The 15,245-nt window shown below is 41.6% G+C and overlaps 1 protein-coding gene across 4 annotated transcripts in view; it reads left to right on the forward strand.

Annotated features, from left to right (window-relative positions):
* Positions 1-15,245, forward strand: part of PTPRO (protein tyrosine phosphatase receptor type O) — a 127,168-nt gene that overhangs the window by 35,110 nt on the left and 76,813 nt on the right. For all 4 annotated transcript variants that reach the window (XM_040435111.1, XM_040435120.1, XM_040435129.1 and 1 more), the window contains 2 exons: positions 7,202-7,322; positions 9,545-9,738. In XM_040435111.1, the coding sequence (XP_040291045.1) occupies positions 7,202-7,322; positions 9,545-9,738 (315 nt within the window). The remainder of the gene's footprint in view (positions 1-7,201; positions 7,323-9,544; positions 9,739-15,245) is intronic.

The raw sequence follows: 15,245 nt of genomic DNA on the forward strand, positions 1-15,245 counted from the left end.
ATTAGCATACCGGGCGGGAGAATACAACGGGGGCCACAGCGGGCGAATGGAGCTCCACCCAGAAAAAATAGTAAGTGCAGTTAGATCCCTGCACTATGCCTTACATATCCTGATACTTAGTTTATAATGTTTGGACCCATGAAAGGTCCTCTTTAAAGCTGTATCATGCAAAGAAGAAGCCATAAGTCAGCATGATCCAGAAACGTCGCCATCTTCTCTTGTTTAAGCTCATTTAAAATAGACTGAGGCAAAATGGAAAACTTTTCTGTGGTCAGATGAATCAAAATGTGAAATTCTTCTTTATGGGAAGCACGGACACTGTGTACTGCGGACTCAAGAGGAGAGGGACCTTCCAGCTTATTATCAGCACACAGTTCAAAAGCCTGCCTCTCTGAAGGTATGGGGTTGTATTAGTGCCTATGGTATTGGCAGCTTATATATCTGAAAAGGCACTATCAATGCTGAACAGTGTATAGAGATTTTAGAACAACATATGCACCCATCCAGACAATGTCTCTTTCAGAGAAGGCCTTGCATATTTCAGCAAGACAATGCTAAACCACACAGTGCATCCAGTTAGATAAATTGACGCCTGCACTCCTTTTGAGTAGTAGTGGTGCCAGTGGCAGGCTTCAGCCAGTTGAAGAAATGGAAGTTCCACAGCATTTGCGTTTAGTGAACAGCTTTATTAATGCACATTGATTCAATTAGGTCCAGACAAAAGTAAAATAATCTTTTCCAATAATTGCTCATTCAAATAGGTCGTTTCAGTCCCCTTCTACCTTCTTCAGCTATATAAGTCTATATAAAGATACAAAACACAAAACGTGCAAATGAAAATAACAAAAAATAATAACAAGAAAAGCTGTGTAATAAGTAATAAAGCAAAGGTGATCAGCATAGGATCCTAGTAGCAAAACCATCGTATTGTATAGTCATAGCAAAAACCTTTTAAGGTATGACGCACATGCTGAATAAGCGGTATACATCCTTACATACATAAATAAGGACAAGAGGTATCTGATATTGATAGGTACAGGCGTCCAGGGATATGTATGGTGAAGGACCTTTAGAGCAGACTCTGGATATGTATCATAATTAAGCAGTAATACATAAGAGGCCAATGTATCAGTATAATATAAGTGTCAACTAGGGATGAGCGAATCGACTTCGGATGAAACATCTAAAGTCGATTTGCATAAAACTTCGCTCTAACTCTGTACGGAGCAGGAGCTCCGTACAGTATTAGAATGTATTGGCTCAGATGAGCCGAAGTTATTGCTTCACGAAGTCTAGCAAGACTTCGCGCAATAACTTCATAAATGATTTTGTACTGTAAGAAACCATTTCCCGAACTCGGGTTCAGTTCCAAGTGGTACCTCCTTCTCTGTACAGTATTAGAACGCGGTTTTGTGCGAATCGACTACGGATGTTTCATCCGAAGTCGATTCGCTCATCCCTAGTGTCAACATTGCTGTAATCGAAGGCAGGGGTTAAATGGAGGAGGGAAGCACACAGGGAGAGAAGGGATAAGTGTAGACAGAAGTCAACATAATTTAACCCCTGGCACATACTGAATCCACTACAACATAATGGCTTTGCAGAAGAAGAGTCCGAATGCTGAACTGACCTCCTGAAGTCCAGACTTTTCTCCAATAAAAAACATTCACCGCATCATGAAATGAAAAATCCAGCTACGAAGACCCAGGACAGTTGAGCAGATACATCAGACAAGAACAGGACATTCTTCTCCAACAACTCCAACAATTAGTCTCCTGACTTACCAGACATTTACAGACTATTGTTTAAAGAAGAGTGGGTGCCACACAATTGTAAACATGGCCCTGTCCTGATTTGTTTGAGATGCGGTTGCTGCCATCAAGTTCTAAATGAGTTAATTTTTTTCATGAAATGCTAAATGCCTCACTTCCCTGGCGCTGGCAGAAACAGAGTCAGACTGTGGCTGGCTGCCAATGGCGCTTGCTCCCCTTCTTCAAGTTCTCTGCTCTGGGGGGCGGAGCCTGTGGCAAGGTCAGCCAGATGCGAGACGTGCCTGCCTGTGCCGTGCATGCCGCTCCAGTCTCGAATCTCTGGCCCTCTCCCTCCCCCCAAATGCACATTTCTCCCAGTAACTGGCCCCCTCCCCACCCCAAATGCACATTTCTCCAGTCCAACTGACTCCAAACAGAACCAGGGCGGGCTAGTAGTACACTGGGACTAAGTGAAAGGGATTTGGGAAACTGGGAATGGATGGATCTGATCCAGTTTAATTAACAATAAGTTTAACCAAACCAACCAACCTACCAGACAGAACTGGTCTGTAGATGTAGACTGTACTTGTGGTCGTGGAAGTGGAACTTGGCTGGCTGCCTGTCTTCAGTCTTCTGTGGGCGGCGGGCCGTGGGCCTTCCCTGGCGCTGGCAGAAACAGAGTCAGACTGTGGCTGGCTGCCAATGGCGCTTGCTCCCCTTCTTCAAGTTCTCTGCTCTGGGGGGCGGAGCCTGTGGCAAGGTCAGCCAGATGCGAGACGTGCCTGCCTGTGCCGTGCATGCCGCTCCAGTCTCGAATCTCTTAAAGAGACAGGCGACGCAGGCAGAGCGGCGGGGGGGGCCCCTCCAGACCAGACCAGACAGTTTAATTACATTACTCCCTCCAGACCGGACCGCCCGGAACTCCTGCGGGGGGTTATTATTATCACTGTCTGCAGCGCCGGCACAGTTGTCCCACACAGAATAGAAATAGAATTATAGAATAGTAGTTGCGGGCCGGCACTGGAGGCCCCTAAGGAGTCGGGGTCCCGGGGGCAATTGCCCCCCTGTTCTAGACCTAACTAGATGTGCATGAAACACTTCAGTGTAACACTGCAGTGAGCCCCTGAGGAGTTGGAGCAGAGGATGGTAGAGGTAGTGGCACTGGCTTTCACAAACTATCACAGTGGCTTCCCTCAAACAATGCCAGTGCAGTGAAAGCAGGGCGCACCTTTTCTTTCCTTGGGGCACATCCTGATTCTGGGGCTCCTGTCTGATGCTAGTTGGGGTGCCCGTGATGTTAGGTGTTTGGATGGGTGCAAGGCAGGGTCTGTAGAGCGCAGTGGCGGATATATGGTGAAGAAGTCAGTAACCAGGCCAGATTTAACAGAATAAATAAATCTCTTTACTCAAGTGCAAAATAAAAGTTGTCCAACTATACACAGTGCAATTCTTCCCAGATAACGATGTATGGATTTAGCAAGGATGGGAGTTATGGCCCTTATTCCCTTGTATCTTGCTAAAGTCTCTTCCCATACAACCAATGGTGAGCAATAGTGATGAGTGGCAGGGGCAATATTCGAATTCGCAATATTTCGCGAATATTTTGTAGAATATTCGTCATATATTCGCGAATTCGAGATTATATTCTTGATTGCGAAAATCATCAATGTATTATTTGCGTAATGCGCGCGAAATACCGGCGTGGGTCAAGTTTCCTGAGACTGGAGAAAATGGTTGGCACGGCAGAACATTAGAATAGCTTTATATGCAGATAGAGTGCTCCAATATATTTGCACTTGCGAATTTTTGTGCAATTATTGATGCGCATATTTTTTTGCAATACGTGCAAGTTGTGACATTACAGCACTATGTCTGTAGCATGTATGTATGGACAGCAGAACCTATTACCATGCCTAACACCCTGCACTGGAACCTATCAGCTACACTATAGATCAATCTAACCTACACTGACTATCTGAATTATATACCGTATTTTTCGCCCTATAAGACGCACTTCCCCCCCCCCAAAAAGTGGGGGGAAAATAGCAGTGTGTCTTACGGGGTGAATGCTGCATTTTGCCGAATTTTCAATGATACGCCGCAATGTCGCGCTGCGGGTGTATCATCTGAGAGGGAGGAGGGGCTGGGGGCCGGCATCTGCTTTTATAATGACAGCGGGGCCCTTGCAGTGACTGTATTCTACTACACGGGCCTCGCTCACTGTATATAATCGTATATGTAATTGTAGGCATTGTTAATGTATAAAAATTCTGGGTAATCAGCGCCTGTATTACTTACAAGTGCTCGGTAGCAGAGAGGAGGGAGGAGGCAGGCCGGGAGGATGGGCGCTGGCAGTGTGAGTCACTACGTCATGCGCCCACGCCGCCTGCTTCATTCATTAAGTGGGCTGCGCAGGCGCGTGACGTAGTGACTCACGCTGCCAGCGCCCATCCTCCCGGCCTGCCTCCTCCCTCTTCTCTGCTACTGAGCGCTTGTAAGTAATACAGGCGCTGATTACCCTGAATTTTTATATATTAACAATGCCTACAATTATAGATAAGATTATATACAGTGAGCGGGGCCCGTGTAGTAGAATACAGTCACTGCACGGGCCCCGCTGTCATTATAAAACCAGATGCGACCCCCACCCCCTGTATTGGGGGTCATTCACACTACAGGGACACTGTTATGGAGGGGATCTGTGGATGACACATAGCATAAGATGCTATATATGTGTCATCCACAGATCCCCCCCATAACAGTGTAATCCACAGATCCCCATAACAGTGCCATCCAGAGACCCCAATAAGAGCCATCCAGAGATCCCCCATAACAGTGTCACCCACAGATCCCCCATACAGTGTCACCCACAGATCCCCCATAACAGTGTCACCCACAGATCCCCCATAACAGTGTCACCCACAGATCCCCCATAACAATGTCACCCACAGATCCCCCATAACAGTGTCACCCACAGATCCCCCATAACAGTGTCCTCCACAGATCCCCCATAATAGTGTCATCCACAGACCACCATTAGTTCAAAACCCACCAAAAGCACACCTTTTGGTTCAAAATATTTTTTTCTTATTTTCCTCCTCAAAAACCTAGGTGCGTCTTATGGGCAGGTGCGTCTTATAGGGTGAAAAATATGGTATATAAGTTAACTGTCTAATGTAATACAACAAAGCACAGAGCACAGCAATGACACTGCTGTCTCTTTCATAACTGCAATAAACTTTAGAAAATGGCTGCTGGGGAAGTTCTTATATAGTAAGGGGTAGGCAACTTTTCAATTGGTTGCTAGGGATGTTGCTAAGCTGTGACAAAGTCTTCTCATTGGCCCACAAGCTAGAAGAAGGTAGGGATGATCACCTGACGTGTACTGTGTTAAAAAAATATATATATATATATTCGTCATTACGAATATATAGCACTATATTCTAAATATTCGCGAATTCCCGAAGTGACGATATTCGCGATAAAATTTGTAATACGAATATTCGCGCTTAACACTAGTGAGCAATAGTAGTTGTTTACTCGTGTAATAATGGCTGTAGTGTCCACTGCAAGATATAGGGTTTTGAAGGCACATCTGGCCAGAACGAGTCCAGGTGTGAAGGGTGTCTTAACAGTGACCCTCAATGCAGTAAAGTCTTAGCAGCTTTTGGTGGCAGGTAACCTTACTGACTCCAATGCTCAGGCATGCAGATTCTCCAGTTCTCTCCATTGTCTTTCTTTTCTTCTCTCTCTCTCTCTCTCTCTATATATAATTATATATATATATATATATATCTTGCAGAGATTGGTTAGTCCTAAGAAGAAAGAGCATAGGTCACTGTTAACTGAGCTGGGGGTGGATCCTGCATCCTCACCCAACCTCCTGTAATGGCTGAGCCGATATTGTTAACCCTGGCTGGGCCACCTGTACACAGTAATTCTGGGTACATATTACATAACAATACAATACACAACAGTATATTACATAACAAACCATTCGCAGATATCCCCAGCTGAGATACTGCACCTCCATCCACTGTAACACTCAAAACAGGTTTAGACACAGCAGCTCACCCAACAGTATCACACATGAGAGGATTAGATACAGCAGCTCAGCAGATAGTACAGTGTAACAAATGATAGGATTAGATACAACAGCTCAGCAGATAGTATCACACATTATAAACATAGACACAGGCGCTCAGCAGATGGTATTATACATGTTATGATTAGATACAACAGCTCAGCAGACAGTATCACACATGCTAGGATTAGATACAGCAGCTTAGCAGACAGTACAGTACAGTATACAAATAATAGGATTAGATATAGCAGCTCAGCAGACAGTATCACCGATGGTAAGCTCAGCAGACTGTATCCCACCTGATAGCATTAGATACAGCAGCTCTGCAGACAGTATCACCAGGATAGGATTAGATATAGCAGCTCAGGCTACATTATCACACATAGGAGGTTTACATATGACAGCTCAGCACACCATCACACATGATAGGCTTACATGCAGCAACTCAGCAGACAGCATCACATATGATAGTCTTAGGCTACTTTCACATCTGTGTTTTTGTTGGATCCGTCATGAATCAGCAAAAACGCTTCCGTCATGATAATACAACCGTCTGCATCCATTATGAATGGATCCCTTTGTATTATCTCTAAAATAGCATTGACGGATCCGTCTCTAAAACCATTATAAGTTAATGAGGGACGGTTCCGTTTTCTTTTGTCTCAGAGAAAACGGATCCATCACCATTGACTTAGGCCTCATGCACACGGCCGTTGTTTTGGTCCGCATCCGAGCCGCCGTTTTGGCGGCTCGGATGCGGACCCATTCACTGTTCCGTAGCCCCGCAAAAAAATATAACCTATCCTATTCTTGTCCGCGCTTTGCTGGCAAGAATAGGCAGTTATATTAAAGGCTGTCCGTGTCGTTCCACAAATTGCGGAACGTGCACGGACGCCATCCGTGTTTTGCGGATCCGCGATTTGCGGACCGCAAAACACACCACGGTCGTGTGCATGAGGCCTTACATTGTGAGTCATAACGGATCCTTCCTGCTCCGCATCCCAGGACCCCTTTAAAAATGCTGTTTGCAGCGCTTTTGTGTGCGTCATGGGAATGCAATGAAACGGAACGGAATGCATTCTGGTGCACTCTCTTCCCTTCAGTTCAGTTTTGTCCCAGTTGACAATGAATGGGGACAAAACTGAAGTGTTTTACCAGGCTATTGAGATCCTATGACTGATCTCAATCGCGGAAAGGCAAAGCGCAGGTGTGAAAGTAGCCTTATATACAGCAGTCAGCAGACAGCGTCACACATGTCAGGATTAGATAAAGCCCTTAATGTTACGCTTTCCCAAAAAACTATTTAAATAAATTATTTTTATGATATAATTTTTGGATCACTTATTGATGATGTGTTATATTTCAGGTAAATATTACCAGCAACATCATAAACGACCTGGTTCCAGGCGCACAGTACAGAGTGGTCGTCTACCTGCAGAAAACTCCATTAATTGGGCCTCCATCTGATGCAGTTCTGTTTTCAATGGGTAAAAAAAGGCTGTGTAATATGACTGTATAAAGAATGTGGACTAATGAGAATGCTGAATAAGACCTTACACATACATAGTACAGTCCTTCAAAGTGTCCCTCTTTTGGAGGGACAGTCCCTACTTTTGACCCAAGTCCCTCTATCCCTCTTTGCTCCCTAAATGTCCCTCTTTTTGATCTGAGGTATAGATTTGCATTATTACATTTACAATATTGATCCAGAAAGTGTTTATCTGGTTACTATCTGTATATTAGAGCCCACTTTATTATTATTTTATTATCTGAAGAAGATTGGATTTCAGAAATTTCTATATTTAGACAGTCTTTATGATACTGTGTAAAAGATAACTTAGTGAAGTGTATAAATATGCAGGAAAGATGGATCTTTCACACGATGACCCATCAGTGTCCCTCTTTGACAGTCCAAAAAGTTGTGAGGTACTGTATGATAATAGGGCAGATTTACTAAGCTTGTAGATGGTGTAAACTTAGATCGGCTGTCTAGACCTGCTCTATATTTATCACAGGGGCTCACGCAGAATGATAAATTTGGTGCACTTTTGTCTAACTTTATACCGACTGTTGGTTGACCTAGTGTGAGACAGAATTTTCTGCCAGAATTTTGGTCGTTAAACATCTTAGGCCATGTCCTTTTTCTTGTGAAGTTCTGCCCCTTCTTGCTAAGCCCTACTCTTTTTCAACGAGTAGTAGAAAATTCTAGAAACCCTACTTGCATCAAATTGTGCCAATTTTCACCCCTTTTTAGAACGTTTCTAGTGTAGACAAATTAGTACTGGGCCATTGTATACAGTATTGTAGATATTGTATTGCACATGCATGGTATACAGATGATGAATACACAAATATTTATAGTAAAGAGCTGATAAACACACATTCTTCCGACTTCTCATTTCTAATTCAACTTTCTGATCCTTGTTTCCTCCAATACAAACATAAGTGCAGTGCGGATGGCCACATGGGAGGCGTGGTAGCTACAGGAGGGGAATGGAGTGGTAGCAGTGGCAACGAGGGCGATTGTAGTCCTATGGAGGCTAATCCTTTGCAATCTTCCCAAATAACCACAGGCATGCAACTTCTTTCTCGTTAACACTTTCTGCAAAGCACAGTTTGTGGGGTGCAGATATTAGATATTGATAGCCAGTCCATCTCAGAACTGTAGTATGCGCGTCAATAAACCCTTTCCATAAGCAGTAAAGTCTATAGCCATAAACATGCAGTTACCTTACTGTCTCAGTCAAAGCATGTCTTATAAAGTGGTTCTCAACCATCTGCAAATGACTGTTCTCTGACTGGATGAAGGTTCCCTGGACTAGACCTAGTTATGAGCAGCACACAAATACACATCCTTCCTCTAGGCCTGCTTAGCAAAGACTCCCTAACCAGGGAGCCAGGTCCAGCCTGACTCCCTGGCAATTATGCTAAGGCTGCCAGTGTAAGCTGTTTGCTGCCTATACACAACTATGTGGGATTCATAGTGCACAAGAAATAGAATACTTTAACCATTTAAGTGCTTTGGCAATAAATCACAAAGCTTTAAGTCTTTTGCAGTGATCCACTGGGTTACTGCAAAAGTAGGCAGTCAGACTGCCCCCATACAACTTAAGAGTCGCAGAAGCTTACACTAACGTGCTTCAGCTGATAGGGGCATACCAATGGGACATACAGAGGTAGTAGTCACAAGCGGTTCTGGTGCTTGATGGGGCCCTCTTCCACATAACAAGAATATTATAAATGGCACATGTTAGGGGGATTCCGCTACAGATGTTGCATTGGAGCCTAAGAGTTTAAACAAGTTGCTCCTTCGCATCCTGTGGTTCTAGTGCTGGCATCCAGAACCTTGAGAATGGCCAATTCTGTCCAAACAGATGATTGTGTGGAGAAAGGGAAGGACACAATCTGAGGAAACATTCTGCTTCTCTTGTGCAGTTTGCCCACTGCCTCCTTTACTAATAATTTGAGGTCTCCACCAGCTGTCAGTGCCTTCCTATATTGGCGACCACTTGACTTGTGCATGAAACAGACCTTATAGCTGTGGTCACCAATACTTATTCTGTACAGTACAGAGAATTGCTGGTATATGGTGGGGTGGGGATATACCATGTGAATTTTCTCAGTATCCAAGTAGAGTAAAGGTGTTACTCCTCCAGACACTTTCGTAATCTAAACTAACAACATATTATTTGTGTTATTTAATCTGCAGAACCTACAGGAATCAAGGATTTGGTGCTTTACCCTCTAGGACCATCATCTGTTGTGTTAAGTTGGACACGGCCTTACCTCAGCACCTTCCGGAAATATGTGGTTGAAATGTTTTACTTTAATCCTATCACTATGACCTCAGAATGGACACCATACTATGAAATTGCTGCGACTGTCTCCTTAACATCCACTGTGGTAATTGTTCAGCTTCAACATGCTCACTGCTTGCTATAGGGGAAGTATTTCAGCTTTGATTATTACAAATGTTTGGAAAGAATTCTGCTGGAATGAAGGCCTTTCGGAGGTCCAGTTGATGGGGAGTCTTTAAGGCAATGCTTCATGGGAAAAGGGTGAAAAACATCTCCTCTGCAGAAGGGGGGAAACTGTCTCTCCAGTGGCACCTGTAGGAGCACTTTTTACAGATGGGGTTTCTGATCACACGTTATGTCAAAGGGTTCTTTAAGGTATCAAATAGTAGCCTAGGGTAGCCACCTATAGGCAAAAGCCATTTTCTTCCTTCTCGAGAGCTACTCTGCAAAAAATGTCTCTGAAATAGGCCATATGTCTCCTCTGAACAATCATATCATATAATGTCCTTTGAATCTATATGTTGCACATTTCTGTGGTCATTGTTCATGCCTTCTTCATTCAAAAAAGTAAAGGTAAATGAGTTTCTGTTTAGGGGTACTTTGCCTTTAGACAGTCCCTTATGTATCTTTCATACAAGCGAGTTTTCCATCCAGATGTGATTTGTGTAGTGAATGGACAACATATGGACTGAATCCTGACCCATTCATTTCAATGGGTCTGTTCACATAAGCATTGTTTATTTCTGATCTTCTCTGCGTTCTATATTGTAAGTTTTTTCACACAGCCCTGGTTTCATAGAAATTTCATAGGAGTTTGAGTAAAAAATGCAAGGCATCCAGATGCAATGTGTTTTTCACTGAAGGATGCCAGGAGATGTTGAGTGTTATTCTTCAGTTTTTCTTTACGCATGTGACAAATGCATCAAAAACTGATTGCATCCATGCAAAAAAAAAAAAAAAAACTGAAACAGTTAATGCAATCGCAGACAAAACTGATTCAACTTTGTTCAACTTCAGTTTTTCCCTAAACAGACCCTTACACATTCCGTATTGCTTGTGTGAAATAATCCTTAAGCCTCATCATGCACACAACAGTATCTGTTTTTGTGATCTACAAGATTGCAGATACTGGCTGTACGCATCCCGCATTTTCCCCCTCCACAGGTCCCGCAGTATATTATAATTGCCCAATTCTGTCCAAAAAAGAGACAAGAATAGGACATACTATTTTTTTTATTTTTATGCAGAGCTGTGGAACAGACATACAGATGTGGTCCACATCCAATCCGGCCAAAAATGCACAAAGTTATGAGAAACAATGCTGCAGAATTCTTATTTAAGGGGAATACATTTTTTTAGTAAAACATGTCAGGAGCAGTGACATGTCCTCTCTAACCCGCCACTGATAACCCAAGCTGATGTTATTTAAGAAGAACAGCACAATGGTGTTTTGCTGAAGTCCACCTGGGGCTCTATGGCCGCCTAGGGGAGAACTCTTCCATGGGCTCTTTGCAGGCTAGATCTCGACCCTAGTCATTATCTAGATTAAAATGAGAATTGCATATACTGTACTAACAGTTTGCATTTCAGCCTTTGTGGAAGAGCAGAGGGAGGCTGGAGGGGGATGAGCAGGCAGTTTGGATGGAGAGGGGCAAGCTCACAGACCTTCTTCTACCTGTATCGATTTCCCAGAGATGACATTAATCTTCATTGTGCAAATAATCACATGCTTTATACGAAAAAAAATACCCTTTCTCCCATATATAGTGTTATATTATGAAGAATAAATAAATGAATAAAAAAGGTCCACATTCAAATGACCTGTACTATAAATGTAATACAAATTTTATCAGTGACAGAAAACGCAGTAAAGAAATAACAAATTTTGTACGAAAATTATTTTTATTGTGCAAGTAGTATAACATATTAAAAACTATAGAAAAGTTATTATTTATGCCACACAGTGAATACACAAAAAATAAATACCAAAACACAATGTTGAAAATTCTATTTTTCTATTTACTACCCCCTCAAGAAAAAAAGAAATTATTTAATTCATTATATGTATCCCAAAATGATTCCTATAAAAGCAACTTGTCCTGTGAAATTCAAGGTCTCATACAGCTACATTGATGAAAATAAAAAAAGTTATCACTGCTGAAACACTGAGGGGGAAAAATTGTTACTGGTTCTTAAAGGGATTGTCCACATTTTATATATTGATAATCTATCCTCAGGATAGGTCATCAACTCCTCAATATAGATAGGTCAAGGACCAACACTCTGCACCCCCGTGTTGTGGTCATGCCGGTGTACTGCATCTTAGCCGCCTTTCACATTTATGGGAGCTGACCTGCTGTATCTTAACACAGCCCAATACTGCACAATGAACTCAGCCTTCTGCTTCCAGAGGATAGGTCATCAATATCTAAAAGGTGGACAACTAATTTAACCGCTTTACGTCTGCCCATAGGATATAAACGTCCTATGGGTGGACCTCTATTTCTGAAAGCACGTTTTAAAACGTCCTTTCAGAAATAGCAGCTGCACGCTAATCGTGCAGCTGCTGATCGGGTTGCCCGCTGTCAGTGACAGCAGGGCAACCCTAAGACAAGGCAGGGACAGTGCCCAGGTGTCCCTGCATTCTGGATCACTGCATACACAGCGCTCACCGAGCGCTGTGTATACAGTGCAGGAAGCGCTATGCGCTTCCTGTTCCGGCCCGGAGGTCATGTGACCGCCGGGACCGGAGCGTGCAAGAGCTGTGTGAGGTCTCTCAGAGACCTCGATCAGCCCTGCTCTGAGGCTGTACAGCGCAGTATTATGCTGTACAGCCTCTCTGGGGGGTGTATTTCTCCTGTAACTGGGGCTACTATGTCAGCCCCAGTTACAGGAGAAATCAACAGTGAAAAAAAAAAAAAGAAAAAGTGAAGTAAATGTCCCCCAGAGGTCTTGTATGACCTTATGGGGGACGAAAAGTGTAAAATAAAAAAAATAAAAATAAAAGGTTGAAAATAAAAAAAATAAAAAAAGTTTCACATGTAAAAAAAAAAAAGTCCCCAAGTAAGAAATGAAAAAAAAATGTTAAAAATAGAAAAAATAAAATAAAATAGACATATTTGGTATTGCCGCGTCCGTAAAAACCAGCTCTATAAAAATATCACATGACCTAACCCCTTGGGTGAACACCGTAAAAAAAAAAAAAAAAAAACTGTGTCAAAACAAGCAATTTTTGTCACCTTGCATCACAAAAGGTGCAACACCAAGTGATCAAAAACACGTATGGGACATGTATACACAAAATAGTACCAATAAAACTGTCACCTCATCCCGCAAAAAATGAGCCCCTACATAAGAAAATCTCTCAAAAAATAAAAAAACTATAGCTCTTAGAACATGGAGACACTAAAACATCATTTTTTTGGTTTCAAAAATGCTATTATTGTGTTAAAGTGAAACAAATAAAAAAAAGTATACATATTAGGTATTGCCGCATCCGTAAAAACCAGCTCTATAAAAATATCACATGACCTAACCCCTCGGGTGAACACCGTAAAAAAATAACTTAAAAAAAAAGGTGTCAAAACAAGCAATTTTTGTCACCTTGCATCACAAAAGGTGCAACATCAAGTGATCAAAAACACGTATGTCCCACAAAATAGTACCAATAAAACCGTCACCTCATCCCGCAAAAAATGAGCCCCTACATAAGAAAATCTCTCAAAAAATAAAAAAAACTATAGCTCTTAGAACATGGAGACACTAAAACATCATTTTTTTGGTTTCAAAAATGCTATTATTGTGTTAAAGTGAAACAAATAAAAAAAAGTATACATATTAGGTATTGCCGCGTCCGTAAAAACCAGCTCTATAAAAATATCACATGATCTAACCCCTCGGGTGAACACCGTAAAAAAAAAAAAAAAAAAAAAAAACTGTGTCAAAACAAGCAATTTTTGTCACCTTGCATCACAAAAGGTGCAACACCAAGTGATCAAAAACGCGTATGTCCCACAAAATAGTACCAATAAAACCGTCACCTCATCCCGCAAAAAATGAGCCCCTACATAAGAAAATCTCTCAAAAAATAAAAAAACTATAGCTCTCAGAACATGGACACATTAAAACATAATTTTTTGGTTTCAAAAATGCTATTATTGTGTAAAACTTTAATAAATGAGAAAAAGTATACATATTAGGTATCGCCACGTCCGTAACAATCTGCTCTATAAAAATGTCACTTGACTGAACCCCTCAGGTGAACGCTGTAAAAATAAATAAATAGAAACTGTGCTAAAACAACCAATTTTTTGGTCACCTTGCCCCATAAAGTGTTATAATGAATGATTAAAAAATCATATGTACCCAAAAATAGTACTAATAAAACTGGCACCTTATCCCCTAGTTTCCAAAATGGGGTCACTTCTTTGGAGTTTCTACTGTAAGGGTGCATCAGGGGGCTTCAAATGGGACATGGCATCTAAAAACCATGTGGAGTTCCTTTTCTTCTGCGCCCTGCCGTGTGCCCATACAGCAGTTTATGACCACATGTGGGGTGTTTCTGTAAACCGCAGAATCTGGGTAATAAATATTGAGTTTTGTTTGGCTGTTAACCATCGATGTGTTAAAGAAAAAAATTGATTAAATGGAAAATCTGCCCAAAAAGTGAAATTTAAAAATTTGATCTCCATTTTCCTTTAATTCTTGTGGAACGCCTAAAGGGTTAACAAAGTTTGTAAAATCGGTTTTGAATACCTCGAGGGGTGTAGTTTCTACAATGGGGTAATTTATGGGGGTATCCACTATGTAGGCCCCACAAAGTGACTTCAGACCTGAACTGGTCCTTAAAAAGTGGGTTTTGGCAATTTTCTTAAAAATTTGAAGAATTGCTTCTAAACTTCTAAGCCTTCTAACGTCCTAAAAAAATAAAATGACATTTCCAAAATGATGCCAACATAAAGTAGACATATGGGGAATGTTAAATAATAAATATTTTATGAGGTATCACTTTCTGTTTTAAAAGCAGAGAAATTGAAATTTAGAAAATTGTGAATTTTTCAAATTTTTGGGTAAATTTGGGATTTTTTCATAAATAAAGGTGAAATATTTTGACTCAAATTTATGACTATCATGAAGTACAATGTGTCACGAGAAAACAATCTCTGAATGACTTGGATAAATAAAGGCGTTCCAAAGTTTTTACATAAAGTGAGATATGTCAGTTTTGCAAAATTTGGCCTGGTCAGGAAGGGGGCAAATGGCCCAGATGGCAGGTGGTTAAGGTGAAAATTATTTACTTTGACCTGAGTTGTGCGCCAAAATGCACAATAAAAAAATATACATTTTCTGGAAGGTTTTCCCCATTTCAATTTGACTCTTAGGGGTTTAAAGATGAACTGGAAGGAGGACATTACATGTGAAGCAGGATCAGTCATGGCAGTTTCTGGTCATAAAATATGGGGCACTAAACATTTTTCTACAAATTTACTCTGTGCAACTGTTAATAATGTCAGAAAGTCTGATCTTTTCTGTTTCTTTGGAGGATAGTGATATTGTGTGTCAGCATTAAGGGGAGAAAATAATTTGTTTGTGAAGGCAGAGTTCCAATCAGTG

The sequence above is a fragment of the Bufo bufo genome, chromosome 1 (assembly GCF_905171765.1).
Source record: "Bufo bufo chromosome 1, aBufBuf1.1, whole genome shotgun sequence".
NCBI classification, from domain to species: Eukaryota; Metazoa; Chordata; class Amphibia; order Anura; family Bufonidae; genus Bufo; species Bufo bufo.